Below are 27,422 nucleotides of genomic sequence, written 5' to 3'. Positions count from 1 at the left end.
CTTTTGAAAACGGGTTTAAATACTTTAAACATAAAAACAAGTTTCTTCTCAATTTGATACACCATCCGTCCACACAACTTGCTAATAATATGTCAAATAGCTATACTGTCAGATGTGGTCAAAAACTTTTAAAACCACGCTTACGAATTTGGCAAGGATTTTTTTAATATTAATGTGCTTATTTCAGCTATAGCAAAGCAATGGTGATTTGGGTTTTTCAATGTCGACTCTGACGGTGTTTCAGAATCAGTGAGGTTTCAGATGAAAACTTATTAATTTGTCAGTCTTGTAACCAACTTTAATAATGTAAATTTGTATAAAACAAAATTCAGTGACGTTTCAACCCTTTAGCATACAATCTCTCAGCAAATTTTTTTTTGTTTTTGTTTTTTTTTGCAAGCCTTTAAGAATGACTTTGCTCAGACCTTTTACATTTTGTTTGCATCTATATGTTCTTGACAGTGCAATTGACAGTGCACATAAATCAAGAAATTAAGACTGTGCTAGGGGCGAAATGTCAGACCACTTACATTTAGTGTTTACATCTATTTCTTTGGGTTGTTAAGCAGTTTGTAGTCAGCTTATTCTGTTTTTCTGTTTTTAAAGCATCAAAAATATTAATATCAAAGCACCATTGGTCCACACACATGCAAAAATCATTAATGTATTTGTATTGAAGCCATGCCTTTTCACTGTTTTCAAACCAGGTACACTAGTGGCAAATGGCTTCTTTTTGAACCGCCGGGTGACAAACTGGACAAGATTTGGGCGGACATAGCTAGAGCAACTGTGCAAGGGAATCTGGGTTCTGCTGCTAAAGTCAGTACCCGCCATATAGATAATAAGAGTCAGGTAATCTGCGTCTACAATGAAGACTTTACAGATAGAGAATCAGTCTTGAACTTGGAGAAAGGGCTTCGCCGTCTTGGGATTGGAAGAGATTCGTTCTACAAACCTGATATTTACACTTATCTCGGAATATATGCCAAGAATGAGTGGGGTATAAAACCGACGATTTGTTCCAGCAAATACGATTTGGTGAAACATCAGTGGAATGTGCAGTTCACAAATGAGTAAGTTCAATGTTTTTTAAATATCTGGTTTGATGTTTGTGTAGTTGTATTGTTCATGAATAATTTCATCATACCCTGTACGAAGATGCTCCCAATAGGAGACTTTGGAACGCTAGGTGGCAGCAGACTTACCAGGTAAGTTTCCATTGTTTATGTAGTTCTGAGCATGCGCACATTACAGAGAACAATGAATTTTACCTGGTAAGTCTGGTGCCACCAAGCGTCCCAAAAGTCCCCTAATATAAATTAATCACTAATTATGAATTGTATTCTTCTTTCACATGTATTTTGAAAGTTGAAGAGACATCATTAAAACCTATAAAATCCAGTGTTTTTGGGATTACTGTAATACAGCAATTTATATAAGAAATTCAAATATTTGAAAACATTCCTGAAAAAACAAAATGCCCTCTGTTGATATTCTTCTGTTTGATAAAACTCAATCACCAATATTTTGATGAAATAAAAAACATTTGTTGTCATTAAGTTTTACCAGGGAATGTATTCTGGTGCTAAGAAATGATTTACCTAGTATCAAATTATTTATTTATTTGGATATTACAAATCAGACAAGCATTTGGTCAGGTCATCGGGTGATTTCCTTGAATATTGTTTTACATCAGCTATGCCAGTGAAAAAAATTAAACAAGTATTGTTTGTTTTGCTTCTGTAGTAAGAAAGCTGTTGAGAAAGGTCAAACAAAATTGACCCAATATTATAAGCCTGTTTCCAGTCCAACTACATCCCACCAGAGTAAGAGTGATGACGTGCACCCATCATCTCAAAGACAAAAGCAATATCCTCGGCCACAGAAAAGAAAAAGGTAAACAGTTTGAAATTTTCATAATAAAACCCGGTTAAAACAATCGCTTTTGATTTAGATGAGGACAACAAACTACCCCATTTTAAACGGATGTTTGTATTATATCCAAGTCTTTGTTAGTTCTGTGAGTTTTACAAAATTAATACAAGCACTTCAAATAACCCATTATAGGTTGGGGTTAGTGTTAGGTTTCGAATTAGGGTTCGTGTGTGATAATTGATGAAGGTGATAGCGTTTCATCAATCAAAAAACAAGGATCTCTAAAACGAATAAAGGATGGATAAGGGTTTGGGTCAGGGGGCTAGAATTAGGATTATGGTTCGGGTTTGGGTCCGGGTTGGGGTTAAGGTTGGGTTGAAATTAGGGTTTGGGTTAAGGGTTTGCATTTGGGTTAGGGATAGGTAGGGGTTAGGATTACGATTAGATCATTGGGGTGCATAATTGCATTAAATAAATGAATAGATAGACGACGTTTTTCTTCGTGGGAAAGTTTAGTCAGGAGTTTATATAGGATGGGGGGGGGGGGGGGGGGGCTAAGTCTACAAAATTGGAAATTCTAACCATTACCCTAACCTTCACTCTGATCCAAAACCCCAAACCATAACCCACACCCTAACCTAAACCTTAATTCTGGCCCAAACCCCCAACCATAACCCTAACCCATACCTCAATTCTGACCCAATCCCCAGCCCCTTACTTTAACCCAAACCTTAATTCTGACCCCAAACCCCAAGCCTTACCCTATCCCAGACCTTAATTCCCCTGACCCAAACCCCAAGCCCCAACCCCGTTACCCTAACCCAAACCTAAATTCTGACCCCAAACCATCACCCATAACCGTTACCCTAGCCCAAACCTGAACTCTGACCCCAAACCCCCAGCCATAACCCCCACCCTAACCAAAACCTTAATTCTGATCTAAACCCCCAGCCATAACCCTTACACTAACCCAAACCTAAATTTTGACCCCAAACCCCCAACCATAACCCTTACCCTAAACCCAAACCTTAATTCTGACCCAAACCCCAAACCATAACCCTTTCCCTAAACCCAAACCTTAACTCTGACCACAACCCCCAGCCATAACCCTTACCCTAACCCAAACCTTAATTCTGACCCAAACCCCAACCATGACCCTTTCCCTCAACCCAAACATTAATTCTGACCCAAACCACCAACCATAACCCTTACCCTAACCCAAACCTTAATTCTTACCCAAGCCCCAACCATGACCCTTACCCTAACCCAAACCTTAATTCTAAACCAGACCCCCAACCATAACCCTTTCCCTAAACCCAAACCTAAATTCTGACCCCAACCCCTAGCCCAACCAATCTCAAACTTTACCCTCAAGACTTTATCACCCCAATATTTACGCTATCCCTGATTTTATTCTAACCCGCCAGAAACCATCTTAATAAAAGGAAAGCCTTGCGCGATGCAGTGCAACCTGGATCTGCTTCAGCTGAAGTTTCACTGGAGGTGGAAGCACACACCGGTGCTAAACGGCGTCGTCGTCATAAACTACCCCCTCTGCCATCTTTTGACTGCAGACCAGCCTTAACTTGTCGACATTGTGGCAGATCTGTGAAGGCACAAATTGGACTAATCTCACATGAAAGAGCTTGTGCCGGACGTCCTGCACCAGTCACTTAATGATCAACTTACAGCGAGCTGATGGGCTAAATTAACCCAACTTGAATTTTGGCTCCAATCCCAAACCCTAACCGTGGTTACAATATTACTACCCTGATCTGTCACACTGACCCCACTCTTATGCAACCCAAGCCCTAAACCCGACCTGCAACAATTCTCCCTAACCCTGGCCCTTTTTAATACGCTCTTGACTTTAACCCAAACCCAAAACGTGGTTCAAACCCTAGTCCTTGCCCTAACCCCAACCCTAACTCAAGTTCCAACCTAAATCTAACACTTGCCCTATCCCAAACCTTAATTCCAACCCAACCTCATTCCAAACACTATCCCTTCCTTAACCCCAAACCTAAAACCTAACCCTGAAAACATTCCAACCCTCTAGCCCTAACTCAATTCATTATTATATTTTAACCCTTACATTAACGCTCAAGATTGCACAGTGCGGGGCGGGGGGGGGGGGGGGGGGCTTTTTTAAGACCAAATTCACCAAGTAAAAAGCATTCGGATGAGCCACTGATCTTATAACAGTCATTTTTTAGATTTAAACTTTACTGCATGGTTCATACGTGTCCCGTACATCATTAATAGTTTGAAACAAGCAACAAATAAAAGCTATAAGCCTTGTGCACATTTTTACACAAGTGCACATATTTTTTGAGCAAAATGTGATTGGTAGGTCTACACAAGGCTAGCCTCGTGCACATTTTAGAGCATACACAAGGCTATAGCATTTAAGAGCAAAAGTTGATGAGTAAAATTTTGCACATTGCGATTTCAATCAAAATTTGAAAAGCAAACAATAAAGCCCTGTGCACATTTTAGAGCCAAAATTGACAAGTAAAATATTTTGCAGTTTGTAATTTCAATCAAAGTACACTAGGCCTTGAGCACATATGAGAGCAAAATTTGATGAGTACAAGTATAGTTTTGTGCACATTTTAGAGCAAAATTTGTTGAGTACACTTTTGCAATTGGCAAGTACACAAGGACTTGTGCACAATTTTAAAGAAAGCAAATGATAATTACACATTTTAGAGCAAAATTTGATAATTACACCATTGTGCACATTCTAGAGAAAATTTGATAATAACACAAGGTTAAGCCTTGGACACATTTTGGAGCAAAATTTGATAATTATTACGTGTACGTTTTAGAGCAAAACTGGATGAGTATAATTTAGCAATTTTTAATTTCAAGCAAAATTTGATACGTACACATGTAAGTATAATAAGTAAGCCTTGCTAAGTATATTCTTTTGCACATTTTAAACAACATTTAATAATTACGTGTACATTTTAGAGCAAAATTTGATGAGTACAATTTTTCAATTTGTAATTTTGAGCAAAATTTGATATGTACACAAGTAAGTATAATAGGTAAGCCTTGGTAAGTATATTCGTTTGCACATTTTAGAGCAACATTTAATAATTACGTGTACATTTTAGAGCAAAATTGATGAGTACACGAGGCTATACAGCCTAGTTGAGTGTTATATTGAGGAATGCACGGCTCAGTTTCACAAAACGCTATAATTCGTTTTAATGGCGCTGGACACAGTACATTGGTAATTACTAACAATATTTGTTGAGCATAAAATCTGAAAGAAGTAATTTCTCAGTCAAATATTTGAATTGAGTTGGAGACCTCAGCTGAGGTTTCGAATTCAAGCATCGGAAAGCACACAAGTTGGGCATCAAGGGTGTCTCTATTCTTCCATTATTTTCTCGCAACTTCGATGACCAATCGAGTTCAAATTTTTTACGGGTTTCTTATTTTATGCTGAGAAGACTTGTCTTTGACAACTAGCGAAGGTGTCCAGTGCCTTTAAAATGCGTTGTTGTTTCATAACATTTTGCAAAGCAATTAAGATTTTACATTTATATAATCAACTATCTTAGCTCTGTGTGAAACCCCGAGTGGTGTTGTTATTGCTGCCATGGGGTTTCAGCTTACCAACATCAGCCATTGGTGGCGTATTTCACTAAGACATACATTTTGTCTATTTTGCACTCAAACTTTATAATTTACCACACATCTTTTAAGTATGTTGAGCAATGTACATGTTTTATGTTTGCCTCACTAATATGATCGATTCAATCTTACAAAATGTTCCTCAAACTAGTAAACCATAACATTACGTTATCAATTAAACTAATGTCAGTTTTAAGCTACATTTTATTTGATATCTGAGTTTAATTAATTGAATAAAAACTGAATTGAATAAACAATAGCTAATGTATGAGGAGAGGTGACTTCCATGCAGATTGATTGTCTTGTGAAAATGCGTTGAAGCAAAAGGTGCGATAGCAGTAGACCTATACCAACAGCCATCACCTTAGCCATAGCCGCAGCCACAAAGTCAAAAAATGGTCCAGTATTGTCCTCTTCACGAGCATACAGTGAGGCGCTGTCATAGTCGAGCTTGTTTCAGGTGAACATGTGGGAAATTATCTGGCCAGAGTTTGCAGGCTTTCTTCAGTTTGTCATAGTTCAAAAAGCACACGTTACAAATACGGCATCAACATCAGTGTGTTGCTTTAACAGTGACAGTGAAGAGTCATCTAGCTATATTAAACATTCTCCTTCACTAAGTTCAGAAAGCCATGGTAAGCATCAACCGAGATCTCTTCAAAAGTTAAATTTGAAGCGATAGTCATCTGGGTCCAATTTCATAGAGCTGCTAAGCACGAAAATTTGCTAAGCATGAAATTTCTTCCTTGATAAAAACAGAATTACCAAACAAATTTCCACATGATTTTCAGGACAGGCAAGCGCAACAGCTGAATACCAGTAACAAGCAATAAGCAATAAATAGAAATTTGGTTGGCAATCCTGTTTTTATCAATGAGGAAATTTCATGCTTAGCAAATTTTTGGGCTTATCAGCTCTATGAAATTGGGCCCTGGCTATAGGCTTGGCAGGATCCTTCTTCAGGTGTGGCAAATAGTCCAAAAGTGTAAGGTTAGCTTCAACATTCTGACTTGCACTCCAACAATTAAACCTGTAGTGGGGAGTCTTTTGTCTAGATTTGTCACAGGAAAAGTCCTTCATCAGAGTTGTGCACACTGTCCACAGAGTGTTGGTTAGCTTCAGCATTCTGACATGTGCTCCAAAAGGACCTTGTAGTGGCGAGTCATCTGGCTGATTCGTCACCGGAAAAGTCCTTCCTCGGTTTGCACAGTGTTCGCAAAGTGTTGTTTTTCCACAAGATTTGGTGTATGTTATCTTAGTCTGTGATGTCTCATACCTGGGTGTATCGTCTCAATCTACATTAGAAAATATCAATTTTCAAAGATTAATTTTTTTAACTATAATTTTAAAACTAGTATCAGTTGTTCTTGGGAAAAAGTTACGTTAAGTCTGAGGGCTATGCGCAACAAATTTTCGCTCCAGCTCCACCAAGTTCTTCAGCTCATTGATGAATTACACACAGAACATACTTTCCAAGGATTGCGTTTTTCTATTTGTAAAAAAGCTTGCCCTATCTTTATGATTTTTGTCCATCTATTGTTCGTATGGCGTTGTTATTTGCCAGCTTAAAGGGACACGTTGCCTTGGATCGGTCGAGTTGGTCCATATAAAGCCTTTGAAACCGTTTGTGACCGATCCACACAAACATGCCTCGAAATCGCTATGGTTTTCCTTTTACTTTGCGAACTAATACGGTCGGCCATTTTATAGAGTCAAAAACTTTACTTCACAAAATGGCGTGGCATGTTAGTTCACTACGTATAAGGAAAACCATGCAATTTTGATTTAAGTTTTTGTGGATCGTTTTCTCTCCAAAGTTTCTTTCGAAAAAAAACTTACCAAGCAGTCATTTGTTGACTGAATGCTCCTAAATCCTGCAACGACGACGCTCTATCATTGTAGCCACCACTCCACAAGAAACTGCTCAACAGAGGGAAAATTAAGTAGAAACAGACAAATTTAAATTTATGGTCCACATATCATTACGATGAATCGCAAGGAGGGTCTACTTCTATTGCTTTACTACTTATTCAGGAATTTGTTTGAGAGATTCAAAATAATGAATGTTTGGTTTAATTTGTCCTCCAAATTTAGTGAAAAACTGCGTTTTAGATTTGTTCGCACTCCTCCCGATTTAGTTGTCACATTTAGGTAATTTAACACTTGGCAGTCGTTCGTAAATTAAAATAACCCGGTGTCGATTTCATAAAGAGTTATGACTAGTCCTAAGTATATGTTAAACAATTAAGGCTTGTCCTGAGTTAGGGCGATGAACTTGTCCTAACTCGAGATAAGACTCGAGTATTAACTCTTTGTGAAAACCATTCCTAATACATTACCACATCGTGAAGTCATCCAAGTGCTGGTAGCCATCAACTCAGCTCAGTTTGGATCTCTGTTTGCAAACTATTTCATCATCTCCAAGAAGAAAATAAGATGTGCTGTTTGGCAGATAAGATAATCTGGAAAAGATAGCATTTTGGGGTAAACTCAACAAGCAGCACTCATTTCCACTATATGTTTAGTTGGCTTGCGGTAACACCCACGCCAGGTAGAGTTTGTTCTTTAGAGAACTATCTTGCTATTTATTCTACTATACTGTGGAGTAGATTTATCGGATTGTTCGGGAGACTTCTCAGTTCCAAAAAGAACTGTCCTGCTTTTTAACTACTACCTGGGCGGGAGGTAAAGCAAATTAGCTGGGATTACTTCTTTAGCTGATAGGACTGTTATTAACTGCACTACCGCAGAGTGAGTTCTGAAATTGGTGTCAAGGACTAGCTTGCTCTATAGTCATCATAGGAAAAAAAAAAAGACTTCATTTTCACCTTACAGATCACTTTACCAATACTTTACCAATGTCGTCTTCGGTGTCCCAGAGCTGCCACCTGTGAACCAATGCTTGCCACAACTTCCTCTTCATTACAGATACAGACTGTTGGGAAAATATAAAAAAAGGTTGAAGCACATTGAGGGGAAAAAAATGTAAGAAGTAAGTACAAAAATTTGCTTAGCATGAGATGTATTCCTTGATAAAAACAGGATTACCAACCAAATGTCTATTTGTTGCATACTGCTTGTTCCTGGTATTAAGCTTTTGTTTGCTTTAATCCTGAAAAATCACATAAAAATTTGATTAGCAGTGCTATTTTTATCAAGGCAAAAATTTCATGCTAAGCTATTGTTGTGTGTGCTTAGCAGTTATATGAAATTGGGCCCTGAACTCACATGACCCCAATGACCTCGGGTCACAAATTGGCGACATCGTTTTTTGAATGCACATTCACCTGCCACAAAGTCCACTTTGTAAAGAACAGGTAACATCTGTGGTAAAAAAAATAAAGGTTTGAAATTGTTTAAGAAGGGGTATAAGCTGCTGGACAAAAAGTTAACACTGTTGAGAAAATGTAATTGTCTTTCACACTCTGATACTTCACCCGTTATACTTGACCTATGCTGCAAACAGCCGACCTCACTGCCATCATAGAGCAAGGATTGCTCTATGCTGTCATCTAGTCACTCGCAAGGGACATCAAAGAGTCTTCATCGTCTACTCAAATTGTGTTTCCTGTTGACTGAGTAGCTCTTAGTTTTGATTCAAGACAGTATCTCATATTTTTGTTTCAGGAACTTTGTTTTACTGCCCTTAAAATGTGGCAGTACATAACATTGTGTAAACCCATAGAGCTATATAATAAATATATGTGTAAACCGCAAAGGAAAAGAGATTGAGCATCTTAGAATCAAGACTAAGCACTACACCAGTCACACCCAATACTTTACCTATTGCAGTAAACCTGTTGTTAGAGTGGAGAGTTAGACTTATTTCTAGGCCTACACGTTGAATACCCTGGGCCCTGGCTATCTAATCATACATACTTACCTAGACACATAGCCTTGTCCAAGGCTCTTTACGCAAGCTCAGGCCTGCTCTGAATCCATGAACTGCATAGATACTATGCTGCATGGTACGCAACAGTACTTGATATCGTGGGGTCGAAGCATGTTTTTTTGAGGTTGTTTAACCTCGTACAACCGGAGCCGAGGTTGAAACCTCGAAAAACCATGCTTCGACCTTCCGGTCACATGTACCGTTCAGTCTCTATGCAGTTATTGAGTTCAGAGCGGGCCGGTGCTTGCGTAAGGAGCCTTGGACAAGGCTAAGACACCATCTACATCTGTCTCTAAGGATGATCTGCTCCTTTCCCCTTCTTCCTTTATCTCTCTTCTTATTCAGTCTCTTCTTCCTCTTTTATTTCTCGCAGCGCTTACGCAGCACGTCGCTCTTGAAGCTCTCGCAGCGCTCACTCTTCCTCTTTTAGTTCTCATGTAAGGAAGTTATTTGCAAGGAGCCATCTACAAAATGTATTAAGATTTGCACTTCACGCTTTGCGATTTGCGCTTTAATCAGATTGTAGCCCCATCCATATATTTTTTTTTACAACTACTTTGCTTATTTGTTGTCTTATTATTTACTTATTTACAAGGCTTATTGTTATTTGTGCTAAGTTGAAAATGTATTCATTACTGCTTCATCCACAAGTGATGTAATGCTGATATAAGGAATATGCAATTATTAATTTATATGGATTTATATAAATCAAATATTTAGTTCTCCTAAATCACACATAAATCATCGAATAAATTGCGATTGGGCTGTAATATTTTACTGTTGGATTACTTCTAAAACAATGTGGAGGGTGCAGAATCGGTTATGTTGTTTTTGTTTTGTTTTGCTTATTTTTCCAAATAAAAAATTAATGTTTAAAAAGAATGATTTAAAATACTGTTAGACGATTTTTTTTCTTCTTTTCTATTTTCTTTATTTATTTAAGCAATTACACCTTTTGAAATAAAACTCATGACAATTATAAATAAACATGACAACTGATGACTTGAAGTATCAACCCTGACAGAAATTTCCAGTAAGACTAGTCTCCTAATTAAAAAGCATCATTGGCTTCGACCAATATGCAAATCAAGAAATACCAAGAGAGTGTGACAAAACCATGAAAGGTGCACAAGCAAGGACAACATCAACAAGATCGCCGAACATCTTGGAGGGGTGTTACGAGGGGTGGGACTCTGGAATAGAACGGGTTATGATCTTCTCTTACCATTCGAAGACTTCACACTCTGTCTTTATCTTGAAGGCAAACTTGCTTATCCGACCTCCACTATTGCACCCTAATAATAGACTAATTTTTTTTAAATTTTGGCAGGGTCATTCATTAATGTATGTTTTAATAAAAGTATTAAAGCGTCAGTTCTTTTCGAACCATCACATAATTATGGATAATTTGATGAGTATTCAATGCAACTCCACTTATTTAGTCATCATTTTCTTCAAACATATGAATTTCTTTCTTCCGTCGTATAGCTTTTGAAATTCAAACAAAACATTTTGTAAGCACATTGTGTACTTACGATTGCATTTACTGTCTCAGTTGACAAAAGGTTTTTTTTTTTTTTTTTTTACTTCATAAAAATAAAAAATAAAATAAAGTAAACCATTTTTATGGAGGTGAACCACACTAGTGAAATTGAAAGTGGAGGTCGGATACGGCGAAGTTTTGTTTTACCTTGGTCCTTTGGCGACCCCCAATGCCCGTCAAGATCCATAGACAAAACACACAAAAACCCACACATCCATAGATCTTCAACTGCGATCAGTATGAGAGTGGCAAAGACATCAGCACAAAGCTGTTGCCTCTTCTTGCAATTCAGGAAAAGTCAAAACAATGTCTCAAGGAGACTGGCAGGCTGGACAGAGAGCGCTGCTCCGTTGGCTGCTGGGTGTGCCTCAGTCATCCTGGTGAGAGAAAAAAACGTCTTATAATCAATGGTACACACAGTTCAAGTCCAAAGGGGTGTTTTACCAAGTAAAACCGCAACGAGACTAGACGGACCACTTTTCGAACCCGCTCCCGTTCCGGCAGAACAAATTATTAAAAATTTATAAACATGTGCTCCTGAAAGGGCAGGTACACGATTGGTAATTGTCAAAGGCCAGTCTTCTCACTTGGTGTATCCCATCATATGCATCAAATAATAGGCCTGTGAAAATTTGGGCTAAATTGGTCATCAAGTTGCGAGAAAATTATGAAAGAAAAAACACCCTTGTGGGACGAATTTGTGTGCTTTCAGATAGGAATAAAAGACTTTCTCAAAAACTACATTACTAAGAGGGGGGGGGGGGGGGGGTCGTGTCCCACAATGTTTTATACTATCAACAGCTCTCCAATGCTCGTTACCGAGACAGTTTTAAGTTAATATTTGTTTTGAGTATTTACCAAACGTGTACCTTCCCTTTAAATAACAGAAGAAGCCCCCCCCCCCCATTTAAAAATTAATAATAACTAGTAAATAATAGATACTAATAAAGTTATAAATGAACAATAAAAAAACAAATAATAAAAAAATACACAGGCAAATAACTCGGGTTTGATTTGAACCCACGACCTTTGCATTGCTAGAACATCAGAACATGTATTACCACTCACTCAACCACCGTGGTTCGAGTACCGCAACGATTTGATGATATTTTTGCATTGGGGGTTAAGAATACATTGGGTTTTTAACCCTTGACCGATGGGTATTTTAATACTTAAAAAGCACTGTAAACTCAGTATTGGGATTCGAACCCACGACCTTTGCATTGCCAGAGTTTGGCAATGCAAATGCCGCGGGCACTTTGTCTGTGGATTTTGTAAACGTTTTGTTTGATAACTTTCCGTATGGCGCCACGACCTCGTCAGATACTATTTTATTTCATATCGAATGAAATGATGGTGAACTGATTCCCACTCACCTTATTAGATACATTACCACCGACTTCGGCTACTCGCAAACTCAACACCGAGGTTCAAATTAGCTTAATCACTGTAGTCGGTACTGCAGAGCTGCAGTTTTCGGTAAAACATTTTCAGCCATTGACAACAATGTCACGGTTATTTTTGTACACTAAATTCTTAGCCAGCTAAATACTGGTTCTAAAAGTGCAACAGTAACTGCCGAAACGTTCTTGAATGCTCATGACTAAATGGCGACAAATTGGCAGGTAAAGTTAATAAAATGGCGACAAATTGGCAGGTAAAGTTAATAAAATTGCGACAAATTGACAGGTAAAGTTAATAAAATTGCGACAAATTGGCAGGTAAAGTTAATAAAATTGCGACAAATTGGCAGGTAAAGTTCATCAGAAAACGCGACGTCCAAGCCAAAGGTTGGGGCGAGGTGCATCCTCCCCGCAGTTTGCTACACTAGTGGTCCATGCTGCTGTTGGACACAGCGAGTACCTCGAAAGCCGTGCAAAATGCCTTATTTGCATAACAATAAGGATCTTCAACGAGGTGATTTTCGTATACCACGCTCGTTACGTGCTGGTAGTGTATGGAATTAACTTGTTGAGCAAAATTCTTCAATGGCTTAAGAGTTAATTTATTCGGACTCTAGAACGAGAACGGGGAGGCCCAGATGGAGTAAAAGTTTCTAGATAACAAAGATCTCTTCGGGCAATTTTTTCCTGTGGACAAGATTCCGGTTTTCACAGTAGTCCCGTTTTTTCACCCTCTACCCCACCTTCCAGTGAAAACTGATTATTTTGCACGACATGAATTTGCTTGCCATTGCTTAACCACTGCAATATGAACCACTTAACTAATTTTCTCTTAAAGGCAGTGGACACTATTGGTAATTACTCAAATAGTTATTGGCATAAAACTTTTCTTGGTGACAAGTAATGGGGAGAGGTTGATGGTATAAAACATTGTGAGAAACGGCTCCCTCTGAAGTGCCATAGTTTTCGAGAAAGAAGTAATTTTCCACGAATTTGATTTCGAGACCTCAGATTTAGAACTTGAGGTCTCGAAATCAACCATCTAAACGCACACAACTTCGTGTGACAAGGGTTATTTTTCTTTCATTATTATCTCGCAACTTCGATGACCGGTTGAGCTCAAATTTTCACAGGTTTGTTATTTTATGCATAATGATGAGATACACCAACTTTGAGGGTAGTCTTTGACAATTACCAATAGTGTCCACAGCCTTTAAAATCATACATCCTTCATTATGAACCTTGTCATTTGAATCTTTGAACATAATATATCCATGTGTCATACTTTATCTACTAAATGGACGCCGCAAAGCTCTGCATAATGCATTTTGTTTTTATCACTTGCTCAACAACTTATGGTTGATTCAAATTATAACTAAACAAAGTTCAACTATGGATTATTTATTGTTGAAATCAAATAAGAATGATATGAACAAAATCAAAATGACAAGGATGTATGTTTGAGCTACATGACACAACATTTTTATGCAATTTTATACAACTCAATCGCTTGTTGAAATCTTGAATGTTCCATTTCATGTCATGTTGTGCTATATTGTTCTTTTATTATACTGCTTTTAATGTGTGTTTTTTTTAAAACCAATCTGTTTGTTTAGTATTTTTGTCTGACTTTTTGAATCAATGTCAGTTTTAATTTCCAAGTGTGGGATAACAAAGTTCTTATCTTATCTTATTTTTGTATTTACAGTTATGACTACAGTGACAGACATTAAATAAATAAACACACAGCAAGATCACAATCTGTTTTGTTTTTGTTTTACTTTACAATAATGTTGACGAGATGCACAAAATATGAATAGCCTACTGTACATAAACAAGATTCAGACATGACCATGACACTGATTTCAGCTTGTACTTAAACATATAAAATGAGTCGAGTCTTAACTTTACTCCTAAAGAAAAAAAGTCATTAAAAATCATGTCCTTATCTTCACTATGCATTGGCCATTTTTCTCTCCATTATACCTTCCAAACCGCCTTGTTTGTTTTTTCTTCAAACAGGGCCATTTAACATGTGCTTCTGAACGATATAGATTTACTATTTTAATTTTTTTTTTATACACAAACAAAAATGGTTTTGAATATTTAACATTTTTTTTATTTATTCCCACCACATGCAAGCTGTAACCTCTCTAAAATATGTATAAAGTCCACATTTACTATTCCACATTTACAATAACAGAAATTCAGTGAGCCTTATCTGTACAGTTTACCTTTAATGGTGAGGGTATCTCTCTGACCATTAACGTATAAAGTATAACTATAAATTACAAAAAGAAAAACATTAGTAAGAACTGAACAAAAATGTTGATCAACTATTTCCAACTTTTCTTGTCACAAACTAATAAAATAAAAATATAAAATCCCCCTGATGTAACAAGTGAAATTTTTAACCAGAAAATATGGATTACCCTCACACGACCTTAGACATTGGGGAAACTTTGTGAAAAAAATTAGTTACCGACCAGACTTTCAACCTTTGCAAAATGAAGAGTTAACTAGGGTGTGTTTCCACAGCTGCAACCATAACTGTTCCAACCGTTGGCCATTGATTAACCGGCCGCCAACCAACCAACCAACTGTTCAAGCTGTACCCAATTTCATAGAGCTGCTTATGAAAAAAAAGTAGCTGAGCAGGATAACATTTTGCTTACCAGATTAAGGTTAACGGGCAACATTCGTCGCATGTACAATTTGTAACTATCCTGCCCATTTCTGCTTAGCAGACAATTGCTCCTGCTTAAGCAACTCTATGAAATTGGGCCCAAATGTGATGTTCCAATTAGGATATAATTTCCAATTAGATCCAGGACATGTTTCTCAGTACTGATGACGTCACAGTTTGTTTACCACTTCGGAGAAGAACGGGAAACCATTGTGTCTATGCACAAATGTCAGAAAGGCAGTACCCAGTTAAAGCACTTAATTAAAAAAAAGCAGTAAACAAACTGTTAAATCATCAGTAAAGGGTTCTATTGTTTCCACCCATTGCGATTTCCAGGTTTCTGTGTAATTTTTAGATGAAATCTGTAAAATTGGGCCATCTTTTAAAATCCTGTTCACTGTAGGCAAAGCAATGGTTATAGTGCTGAGCAACCAAATCTACTATTAAATAAATTACTTCATTATGGGTACCAGACTAATTCCCATCAAGCCTTGCTTGGGATATTCTCGAGTGAAACACGGATTAAGATTTAAAAATGGTCATCAATATGTCCAAAAGCGAATTGAGGGCAATGTTTCTCAAATAAAATTTAAGATTTCAAAGATTGAAACTTTTTTCCCCTATAACTTTTCCCGCTATCATCGCCACTTTGAACATCGTGTATTAATTTGCATGATAATTTTACAGAGAAACTCAGACACGAGGGTCAATAGATCACAGCATTAATACGGCAAAACTTATGAGAAAATCTGCAATTTCATTGGCTAATATTTCTCAACATAATTCTGCGAGGATGTTTTTTACTGAAAATGCATACCAATTCAATTTAATGGAATTCGATCAGCAAGTGTAATGCTTTTATGTTTGCTTTTTTTATGCGTTTGACAATCGAGATACAAGGAAAGGTGAGCTTTTACTCCAGGAGTGTCCAATGTTACCCGGTCACTGATGACAACTATAATACACATGTACAATAGCACACATCTGTATTACTGCAAATATACAAAACTGTGTGCATTACAGGGTCAGTTATTCCTTTAAAAAAAAGTTATATAAAATTAGTTCAACAAATAAAAAACAAAAACAAAACACACACATTTTTAAAGGCTCTACTTAAGAAAAAAAGAACAGTTGTAGAAGTGCACTGAACCATTTCACTTTTTAACAAAAATAAAACTAAATGATTAACACCATAGTATGAAGTCCATGCATCTATACAATCTACTTGTGATTTTTTTAAAACTCGTCTATACAATATGACCGCGAAGAGTTATCAATAAAAATATACAACATGTTGCGTCAGTGAAATTTCAGACACAACTTAAATTTTCAAAACTGACATCAAAAAGAGTTGTTCCCGATAGCCATCATCTCAACTGAAATCTTATAAACTGCATTCCACCCATAGAAATAGAACCAGGAGAACGCCGAGTGCGACATTATGCGTGCATTTTGTTGTGAGGCCACTTTTATCGCTGCGTGTATGTTGTTTTCTTTGCCAAACAGTAGCCGTGTCTATGTTGTTTTCTTTGCCAAACAGTAGCCGTCTATGTTGTTTTCTTTGCCAAACAGTAGCCGTCATGAACATTGACCATTAAAAACACGTAGAGACGGTCTATGTGCGCTCTCAACATGATCATTTTGCCATACACGCCGAGTACACACAGGGAGGTCGAGCTCAATGTTCTCAGTGTTCTATTTCTATGATTCCACCCACCTGCCGAAAGAAAAACACCCCTTAGGCCCCTGTAAAAAAATTACATGAATGAATGATTTGAGGCTTTCAGGATATGAGATTTAAATCAGATTGTTCCTGCAAGTATACCATGTAATCTCTTCCTTTGCTGAGATGGTTGGCGTGTTCTTAATAGTTCAACTGCATATTCTAGCCCATACCCCTTGGCATACTTGGTTAGAGACCCAGCTTCCATACCCTCCACAATACTCTCTGCTCTATGGTTACACCTTCATGTTTGGACTGGCATGCCTGTTCCAGTAAGAAGCCATTGTTATTTTGGGTCTGTACACAAATTTAAAATCCATGGATAACAATGTATCTGGTTCCCCTTCTAGGCATACAAAAATGATGACCACTTTTTCAAGTTGAAGTCTAACTTCTAAAGAGTTTGGAAAATCTCCAAACACTGTACAATGAAAAGAAAGAAAGAAAAGAACCTTTCCATGAGGACACCATTTTTTGCATTCTTTGAGCAATTCAATTTTTTGCATATCTCTTAAGTAAATTCTCCGTGGCCAGTTATCTGTGTATTGTTTTCTTACGCCAGGGGAAAGTTTGTCTGCTCTTCCAATATTGCATCTTTGTCCGAGAGGTAGATTGATGTCTAGCAACATAACATTGCCAACACCTTACTGTATATGAATATGCATAATTGACCTTCATTTACATAAGGTCAGACCTCAATAGCATACAACCCAATAAAGTTCCGCCCCTTCAATCAGTAATGATGCCATGATTTGTATACCGAGCCTAGTGTGGCCTATACTGACACGGAACATACAGTAACATGTACACGTACAATCTTAATAATCATACAATACACAAGGTATATTTACAGCAATACTACACACAGGTACATCTGAATCCAAAACAACTGCTATCTGTCTTCAGCTAACTCCATTACAATAATTCTTGACGGCCAACGTGGCAACCAAATTCTTCCCATCAAAAATTATTTAAAAACGGCTACCAAAAAGATCGGGACTTTGAATTCAAGATGGATTGAGTATCATACTGCAGAGAAAATGCAACAAATCTGTGGCCTTCAATAATCTCATCCAAAAGGCATTCATGCATTTGGCAAACTATTTAAGTACATGTACATGCCACCGGAAGAGAATTTGTGAAGTTTTGAATATGCTCCCCCACACTACGATGGCTTTCTTTGACTTGCTCCATTATTTCATGGAAACTGCACGTGTACAAATTATACACAGTGGAATGAATGTGGCAGTCTCGCTTACACGAAGCACGCTTTGACTGAAAGTGCTACGTAACAGTACCCCGTGTGTCATGGTGGGGGTAAAGAGCAAAAATGGTACCATGATAAACACCTGACTATTGTGATAGTGAGCCTCATTTTGTATCACATTGATTTGTGTATCAAGAATAAACCAAGATGGCCGCTCTGCAATTCCTCTTCCACATATAACATTGGCCAAATAGAAGATTTATAAAATATAGGGCATGTATATGTACATCTCTTTCCAATTCTGAAACATAATCAGTAAATTTACCTTCCTTTTTTTCAAACAACAAACTACTTTGAAATTTTATCACATTCCATTGTGATGTTATGTCATAATTTCATTCCTACCCGGGGTTTTCCCCCGACGGTAAGCTCAATTAAGGTACAGTCAATTTAATGCAAATATTTTTTCTTTCTTTTCTGGCTCGCAAATTTTGATTTTATCATCTGAGCAAAAAATAAACGAGGAAAGCTTCTGATTGGTGAAAGAAAAGTTTTCCAAGAAATGCCAGTACCATGCCTGTTAAAGACTTGATTCAAACATACTTCACATTGTCACAACATTGTGTCTTTCACTGCTACCAATCTGCTTTGAAAACTAGACACCCATCTTAAAAATACCACTGGAAAATTTTTCTCCGTGGATTCTGCCTCAGAAATTCAAGTTGCACAAACCCTGTGAGGCATGAACGGGTGATCAAGTTGCATTTCAATAACCCTCTTATTTCAGAAACAAAGTCAGATACTTTTTAAAGCAATTGTCGTTAAAGCATGACAAGATCTCAAACAACGCTAAGAGAGTTCACAGGTCAACAAAATCCCTCTCAAATCAAGTATAAAAAGATAAACTAAAAGTGCTACTTCTTTCCAAGAGTTGTCACAAGCGCTAATTTACTTCACCAGGTGGTGGCACACTGTCATCTCAGCATGAACATTTGACCAATTAGGTGGGGGAACTAACAAGAAAATTAAATGAACTTAGACTTCTCCCATAACTAACAGTCCCCCAGTCTGAACTTTGAGGAACATTTTAAGCTTAAAACTCTAACTGGTCCGGCATTTCTGTTTGGCCCAAAATGGTCCCTACATTTGGCCCCAAACGGTCCCTCTATGGCCTAATAATATTCAAGGTGGGATGTTTTACCCATTTTTCTTCTCTTTGGAAGAAAACAACAATATGGTGGCAATTATTAATGTTATTAAAATTATTGATGATTGTGAGACCAACCTCTACCAATGATCATGCCAACAAAAAATCAAACTTCAGTCAAAATATTTGGCAGCCCTGTTTCAAGTCAGACTCTTTTAAGACTTGCTTAAATCTGCTTGTCTGACGGTGATAACAACAGGACACAAGAAGGTGAACCACAATACGGTTGATGTTTCTTGTTGAACCTATCAATAACAACCTCTTTCATGTGGTACCACCATCTCCGCCAGTCATCTCAATCTTTGGGGTGGATAGAGGATTGGACTAGGTCTCTCTGAAGTTTAAAGTCGATGCTAAGGTAGACCTTAAAGATGTCCTCCTTTATCGCCAGAATATGAAAACTTCTCAAATTGTGGCAGCCCTGTGTCAGTTGACAATTCTGCAATGACAAGAAGTTGAAGGTAAGTGTGAAAACATGGTAGAAGGAGGATAGTTTAAATTAATGAATGCTGTACAAGTGCAATGTTGAGAATATTTACAACCTATGAGTTGACAGATGCTCAATTCAATGAGGAAAAGCCAACTGACATTCCAACTGTTAAAGGAACACGTTGCCTTGGATCGGTCGAGTTTGTCTTTGAAAAGCGTTTTGTGACCGTTTGTTATAGAATGCATATGGTTAGAAAGATGATGTAAAAGTAGAATACAATGATCTACACAAATATGCCTCGAAATTGCGTGGTTTTCTTTTTACCTCGTCCAATAACACGGTCGGCCATTTATGGGGGTCAAAATTTTGACTCCCATAAATGGCCGACGGTGATAGTTCGCAACGTAAAAAGAAAACCGTGCAATTTTGAGTGATACTTGTGTGGATCATTATATTCTACTTTTAAAACATCTTTCTAACCATATACATTTCATAACAAACGGTTTCAAACGCTTTTTATAGACCAACTCGTCCGATCCAAGGCAACGTGTTCCTTTAACAAATGAAAGTATTCTCTCCTTTGCACGAATGCAAAACATACATTATTTTATATGACATCCAAGTAGATATGTGTCAAATGATAGGATAAAACTGACACAATAAATAAAATCGACTTGATTGTATTCTTGCATTAACTCTGAGGGTGTTTTGTACTGCTGATATTTGTATATTAATGCATGGTGCGGGTAGCGTACAATAGTCATATAGGATGGGAAGAAAATGCATAGCTTAGGATGTAGGCCATGTATTGGTTTGATTAATGAATGAAAAAGAACACCAATCAAATGACAAGAATCTACTTTGGTGTTTTATAATCAGTGTTAGATTTTTCTTGCATCAAGCCCGGTTCATACTTCATGCGAATGCGAATGCCGAACGAATATTTCGCAGCAGCTGCCCTCTGCTCTACTCACTTGTGAACATCGCTGCGAAAAGGAAAGGGGGGTCGTTACGTCAAATTCACTTAGCGTTCGCATTCGCAGGAAGTATGAACCGGGCTTTATACTAATTTATGGGTAAAATGGATGTGGCATAACAGGCTTATGATAAATGATTCTAGCTCACGTAGAGTGAGCTTTAGTACAGACGTACCCCCCCATACTGTGGTTTGGGCGCTGGCCTGGTGACCAATCTCGGTTCGATATCTTTTCTTCCACCTTTGCATTCTAAAACATTTGATGTGCTTTGAATAGTTTTCATGTAATTGGCGCAATATAAATCTTAAAATAGTATTGTTGTACTTATGAATACTTACTGTTAGTATCTGGGGGTGTGAGTTCTACAGGCTCAGCTGTAAATTCTTCATCAAAATACCTGGTGTCCGTTTCTGATTTGACACTGGGCTTGAAGGGTGGTTCAATCTGTGTGGTCAAACATTAAAAAGTTACAAAATTGCCTCCCGAGAGGAGTGTGTCGATGTATTGCCTGATCTTTCACTCCATGGACCCAAATTCAAATCAAACCCATGCTCAAGTTATGAAGCTCTTTAGAGGATTCGGGTACTTTTTCAAAATGTCCACAGATTTACATTAAACTTACAGGGTTTGGAAATAATAATGGTAAAATGCTTCCCATCAATGATTACTAACTGAGGTTCTGTAGTTTTTTAAAAATGAATAAAAGAAGTCACAAAATAATTTTCGCCACGCTTAGACGAAAAGTATTTTAGCATGTAAAACCCCATTAACCAGTCATGATATTATACCATAATCATAGCATAACTGGTCAATACGTTTTTACATGCTAAAACTGAGACGAAAATTATTTGTTTTACTCATTTCTACAGCACCTCAAAGCGCATTGAGAATTCTCTGTGATTGTGATATGCCCTATACAAGAATGGTTCATTATTATTATAAGCAGGGGGTCTTTGGCAATGTTTTCAGACGTACCTTCTTGTCAAATAAGTCCTCCCAATTTATACATGCAAAAAACGGATGCTCCATAATCTCCTTGGCATCTTCCTGTCCACCTCCCAACCTGAGCAGAAAAAAAACCACATCAATAATAGAATCAAAGTCTTATATAGCGCACGTATCTACCAAACAAGGTACTCAAGGCGATGAGTATACACAAACTTTCAGAAAGATAGGTAATAGCAGTGATGAATTTTGAGACCCAATAATTATAGGGTTTACAAGGTGCTACGGCGCATACACCATCCACAGCCAAAAACACCGGGGCAAACCCCTGCTCTTTTCGAAAAGTGCACTGGGTTCTTTTACATGCATTACAGTACACATGGAACCAACAGCTTTACGTCCCATCCGAAGGACGAAGCAATGGTTAAGTGTCTTGCTCACGGCTGGGGATTCGAACCCATACTTTGCTGATCAGAAAAACCAGATTTGAACTCGGTGCTCTTGACCGCTCGGCCAAGACACTTCCACAAAATCAACACTTCCACTTCAAAATTAAGAAGATCGTCCGTGCGCTCTTTGATGCAAGCTTTGTGCTGTACACACACGCACCACACACGCTAAATACAATGCCCTATGAAATCCATTGAACTGTAACAACAATAAATATCTTTGAGGGGACCAGTCTATCAAGTGATTTTAATAATTTGTTACAATTTGAAAGTAAAAACTTCCAGATTGTAACAAATGACTCATTCTACCATATACAGCTTTATGCCAGCCTGAAATATGTTAAAATATAGTGAATGCATAGCTAGATAGTACAAGTTCGACTCCCTTTCTACCCGACCATTCAAACATCATCCACTGTAATTTTGATTGCCAGCCAATAATCATGTGGTAAACGAATCTCAACAATCTATGCATACGTGCACTACTTTGCCAACTACAAAATCTGGCCACAATTTCATAGCGCTGCTTTACGGTAAGCAAATTTTCTTCCTTACAGTAGCAGAAAAAAATGGTAAGGTGTTTCACAGGTTATCAAGAAAATTAGGTGGTCATCTTGTGCATTCACCATGGATTTATATTCTTAAATCATCAGTTTTTAGGCAGTAAGCATCAAAAGGTAAGCATGCTTGTTTGTGTGTCTACAGCTAGCAGCTCTATGAAATGGAAATCGCACACTAAGCACAAAATTGGCCGTTTAAGCAATGCTATCAAATTGGGCACGAGCAATTAATGGTTTGTAATGATGGATCAACTCAACAGCAATTGTTACTGAGAGTATTTGTTTTGGTTTTTACCCATACACCGATGTGTAATAGCACTGTATACTCAGTACTTTCCCCGAGTCCTGTGAAAAATATAACAGGCATGTACTCGGGTGGGATTCGAACTCACGACCTTTGCAATTCTAGAGCAGTGTCTTACCAACTAGACTACCGAGGTTGCCCGGCAGCTAGCGGCACTCGGGTGGGATTCGAACCCACGACCTTTGCAATTCTAGAGCAGTGTCTTACCAACTAGACAACCGAGGTTGCCCGGCAGCTAGCGGCACTCGGGTGGGATTCAAACCCACGACCTTTGCAATTTTAGAGCAGTGTCTTACCAACTAGACTACCGAGGTTGCCCGGCAGCTAGCGGCACTCGGGTGGGATTCGAACCCCACGACCTTTGCAATTTTAGAGCAGTGTCTTACCAACTAGACTACCGAGGTTGCCCGGTAGCTAAAGGCAGTTCAAATCCTATGATTTAGCAGCGGGTACGCAATGAGAGGATTTAATTTTGCATCGGGGATAAAGAATAATAAATTTGGTTTGTACCCATACACCGATGTGTGTTAGCACTGTATACTCAGTACTACTCAGATCTGCAGGATAAATTGCTAATGTTATGAGTCTGTTTATGTTTATTGTCTCTTCAAACAGGGTCAATGCCGCAACAAAGGGCTTTTATCGTCTCGCTTTGATGCGTAACTCCATCACCCCAGCTAACCCTGCTGCAGACCTATTCTATCATCTTATCCTAGCCTCCATTATTCAAATCAATTAAGTAGTTTAGCCTGATAGTGCTATTGTGAGCTATGTTTTAGCCATTTGCACAAAACAAACCAAGTAAACAATTAATGTGTTCGTATGATCAATTTACCACTGAAATAAATAATATATGTACATATATGGGTTAGATGTGTACCTTTTCGTTGGGTCCTTCGCAAGAAGTCCACTTAGTAATGACCTCGCACTATCCGATAATCTCGCCGGAAACTTGACCTCTTGAACCAGGATCAACTCAAATAAAACCTCATGGTCACGGCTGTAGAATGGTAAACGGCCACACATCATTTCATACATGACTACACCGGTACCCCACCAGTCCACTGCTCGGCCGTAATCACTGTCTTCTAAGACCTGGAAAGAAAAAGGGTTAAAGGGGTAAAACATCATCAGTTTGCAAGAGACAAAACTCACTTGCATCATCTACTAGGGTGTCATGGCCGAGGGGTTAAATACATCAAATTCACGTTTGGGTGGTTAAGTCACCGGGGTGTGGGTTCGGATCTCGGTCGTGACACTTGTGACCTTGAGCAAGACACTTTACTATAATTGCTTCTTTTCACCAAGGGGAATAAACAGGAACCTGCTAGGGTAGAGGTTGATATTGTGTATGGAGAAGCCTTTGGAGTGCTAGGATTGCCCATGTTATGTATACTCCCCAGTAAGCTGAAAAAGATTAAAGGAATTTTATTGGCCCAAGGACCAGGGCACTAGTTATAATATGCGCTATTCAAGAACTTGTTATTATTACCTTTCAATAAACATACAATTTAACAAAACTGTGACGGCATTACCAATTAGCTGATCCTGTGTTTATATATACAACCTAAGAAATGGAAATTTTGTAAGAGATTGTGTGCAAGTTCATTGGCATGTCATGGCCAAGCAGTCAAACGCAATGAACTCAGGCCCTGGTGTTTCTGATAAGCAGAATGTGACATTTTGACATTTTAAACACATGTCACGACACAGCGAAACACGCGGAAACAAGAGTGAGTTTTCCAGTTATTTTCTCCCGACTCCGATGACCAATTGAGCCTAAATTTGCATAGGTCTGTTATTTTATATATAAGTTGTGATACACGAAGTGTGGGACTTGGACAATACTGCTTACCGAAAGGGTCCAGTGGCTTTAAGGGCACTGGACACTATTGGTAATTGTCTTTGACCAGTCTTCTCACTTGGTGTATCTCAACATACATGCAAAATAACAAACCTTTGAAAATTTGAGCTCAAATGGTCGTCGAAGTTGTGAGATAATAATGGACGAAAAAAATACCCTTGTCACACAAGGTTGTGTGCTTTCACATGCTTGATTTTGAGGCCTCAAATTCTAAATCAGAGGTCTCAATAGAAAATTAATGGAAAATTACTTCTTTCTCGAAGACTGCGTTACTTCAAAGGGAGCCGTTTCTCACAATGTTTTATACCATCAACAGCTCCCCATTGCTTGTTATCAAGTAGGTTTTTATGGTAATAATTATTTTGAGTAATTACCAACAGTGTCCACTGTTTTTAAAGAGTGGCAGGGCAGAGGGATGCCAAAGGAATCGTACTGAAGCTTGTCAACAGTAGGCCACTTTTATATTCAAACATAAATTTTCCCAAGTTTAGGTGATCAAATTATTAACAATTTAACGTCAACAAAAATAGTGGGGCCACATGAAAGATAACTGTTGTTGTTTTGTCTAGTTTGTATGACACTGCTCTAGAATTGCCACAGCCGTGGGTTTTATTTCCACCCGAGTAACATGCTAGGTTATTTTTTTCATAGGACTCAGGAAATTACTGTATTCACAGTGCCAACACACATCCACGTATATGGGTAAAACCAAAACGAATATTCTTTGTCCCTGATGCAAATTTAACATCTATTTAAAATAATGTTGTAGTAATACGAATAGCTTTCTGTAGCAACTTGTACTCAGTGGGTGCAAAAAAGAAAACGACACCGGATTAAGATGGGTGAGACGTCTTACCTCTGGTGCTAGATACTCTGGCGTGCCACAAAACGTGCTGGTTGTGTTTCCAAAAGATAGATCCTCTTTGCAAAGTCCAAAATCAGTGATCTTGATGTGGCCATACTGGTCTAACAGTAAATTCTCTAACTGCAATGACAAAAGACCATAAAATAAGGATAACAGCTGACTAAACAGAGAACATAGACCCACAAACTATTTCCACGAAAAAAGTTTATTTTTTTATTTTTTAATGACTACCGACCCTGAACTTTGTTTGTAAGCATTGCTTTGAAATATTCTGCATATGCTACATGTGAATTGGTATTTTAGCTGGTAACCATCCGATGACACATATATTTGTTGTGCTTAGCCAGTTTTTGTGCTTTATAGCAGCTCTATAAAATTAGGCCAAGTGTATGAATAGTTCAAAGAATAACAAAGCCTGAATATTCTTCGACCGGAGGATTCCAAACCTGCCGACCATGAATAGGAGGCATTGACTTTGGATTTTCCAGCACACAGAGGAATCAGGATGGGAAATGTCATGAAGCAGGATTTTGAGCTGGGAATTCTTTGTACAAAAACGACTCGTCTATTTCGCTTATTCCCACGGCCAAATGATCTGTAAAACAATCTCTTACTAGTATCTTGTTGTCAGACCTACCCTGGTTAAAACAGGGAGTGTTGGTTATCATTCTGATAATATGCAATGGCATGCTAGATTCCAGGGCTCAATTTCATAGAGCTACACATGTACTTGAGCAGATAATAATGCTTGAAAAGTTTCTACCTAGCAACAATCAGTAGGATACCAGTCACAAATTGTACATGAAAAATTGCATTTTGGCTGGTAACCATATTCTGGTAAACATAATTTTATTTTGTTGGGCGACTTTGTGTGCTTTTAAAAAGAAAACGTTGCCTTGGAAGGTGGTCTTTGAAAAGTGGTCTGTAACCGTTGGTTATAAAATTGATATGGTTAGAAAGATGTTGTAATAGTAGAACACAATGATCTACAAAACTGTTCCTTGAAACCGGTGGTTAACTTAACTCCCATTGATCTTGTCAATTCTTGTCAGTCACATCTGTACAAGACACAAGCACTGTACACACTACCATGATTGAGCATGATTGGCAGTAACTATATGTACCAAGGTACGAAGCTGACTCCACAATGACTCAAATAAGTATTGTCGTCTAGTTACTGACTCACAATTTCTTGATTTGTGCACAAATAATCGTAGACATTTAACAAATGCTTTTATAGAGAGGGATTGGCCGTTGCCAGCTTGGTGTTTATATCCCCTTGTGGGAGCTTGCCGAGTTCCCTTGACAGAAGATCATGAAGTCAGACAGACCTTTCCATATTTGCATCCATGCAAATAGGGACAGGGGTGGATTTCACAAAGGTAGTCCTAACTTAGGACTAGTCCTAGGCATTGCTAAGAGATAGGACCAGTCCTAAGTTAGGATGAGTTACTAGTCCTAACTTAGGACTAGTCCCATCTATTAGCATTGCCTAGGACTAGTCCTAAGTTAGGACTACTCCTAACTTAGGACTAGTCCCATCTCTTAGCATTGCCTAGGACTAGTCCTAAGTTAGGACTACCTTTGTGAAATCCACCCCAGGTCTGTCTGACTTAATGACCCATGAGTGAGTTGAAGCACTGTAGGTGCAACCCTGCGCACAATACAAAATGGGTTGTTCAGGTTGTTGTTCAACTCAGACGGCCAGCTGCAGGCAAAAGGTCGAGGGCTCTCAAAAAGTTGTTTTCGCCAAAATAAACCATTGCTATAAGCCAGTATAGTACAGAAATTGTTTGCACATAAACATGTCATGCGCTGGACCGTAGGCTACTTTTTCTGAAGGG

At 38.2% G+C, this 27,422-nt stretch overlaps 2 protein-coding genes across 4 annotated transcripts in view; one reads left to right on the top strand and one right to left on the bottom strand.

Annotated features, from left to right (window-relative positions):
- Nucleotides 1-4,008, top strand: part of LOC139936654 (S-adenosylmethionine-dependent nucleotide dehydratase RSAD2-like) — a 37,054-nt gene extending 33,046 nt beyond the window's left edge. Inside the window, exons 3-5 of the mRNA XM_071931516.1 lie at nucleotides 708-1,073; nucleotides 1,747-1,896; nucleotides 3,303-4,008. Coding sequence (XP_071787617.1) covers nucleotides 708-1,073; nucleotides 1,747-1,896; nucleotides 3,303-3,552 — 766 coding nt within the window. The 3' untranslated portion in view covers nucleotides 3,553-4,008. The remainder of the gene's footprint in view (nucleotides 1-707; nucleotides 1,074-1,746; nucleotides 1,897-3,302) is intronic.
- A 10,113-nt stretch (nucleotides 4,009-14,121) lies between these two features.
- Nucleotides 14,122-27,422, bottom strand: part of LOC139936625 (RAC-gamma serine/threonine-protein kinase-like) — a 56,826-nt gene continuing 43,525 nt past the window's right edge. For all 3 annotated transcript variants that reach the window (XM_071931486.1, XM_071931479.1, XM_071931493.1), the window contains exons 9-13: nucleotides 25,570-25,698; nucleotides 23,730-23,944; nucleotides 21,567-21,654; nucleotides 20,930-21,035; nucleotides 14,122-19,623 (exon numbers count right to left, since the gene is read on the bottom strand). In XM_071931486.1, the coding sequence (XP_071787587.1) occupies nucleotides 19,550-19,623; nucleotides 20,930-21,035; nucleotides 21,567-21,654; nucleotides 23,730-23,944; nucleotides 25,570-25,698 (612 nt within the window). In that variant the 3' untranslated portion in view covers nucleotides 14,122-19,549. The remainder of the gene's footprint in view (nucleotides 19,624-20,929; nucleotides 21,036-21,566; nucleotides 21,655-23,729; nucleotides 23,945-25,569; nucleotides 25,699-27,422) is intronic.

The sequence above is a fragment of the Asterias amurensis genome, chromosome 1 (assembly GCF_032118995.1).
Source record: "Asterias amurensis chromosome 1, ASM3211899v1".
NCBI lineage: Eukaryota > Metazoa > Echinodermata > Asteroidea > Forcipulatida > Asteriidae > Asterias > Asterias amurensis.
This window is presented reverse-complemented; position numbering and strand designations above follow the sequence as displayed.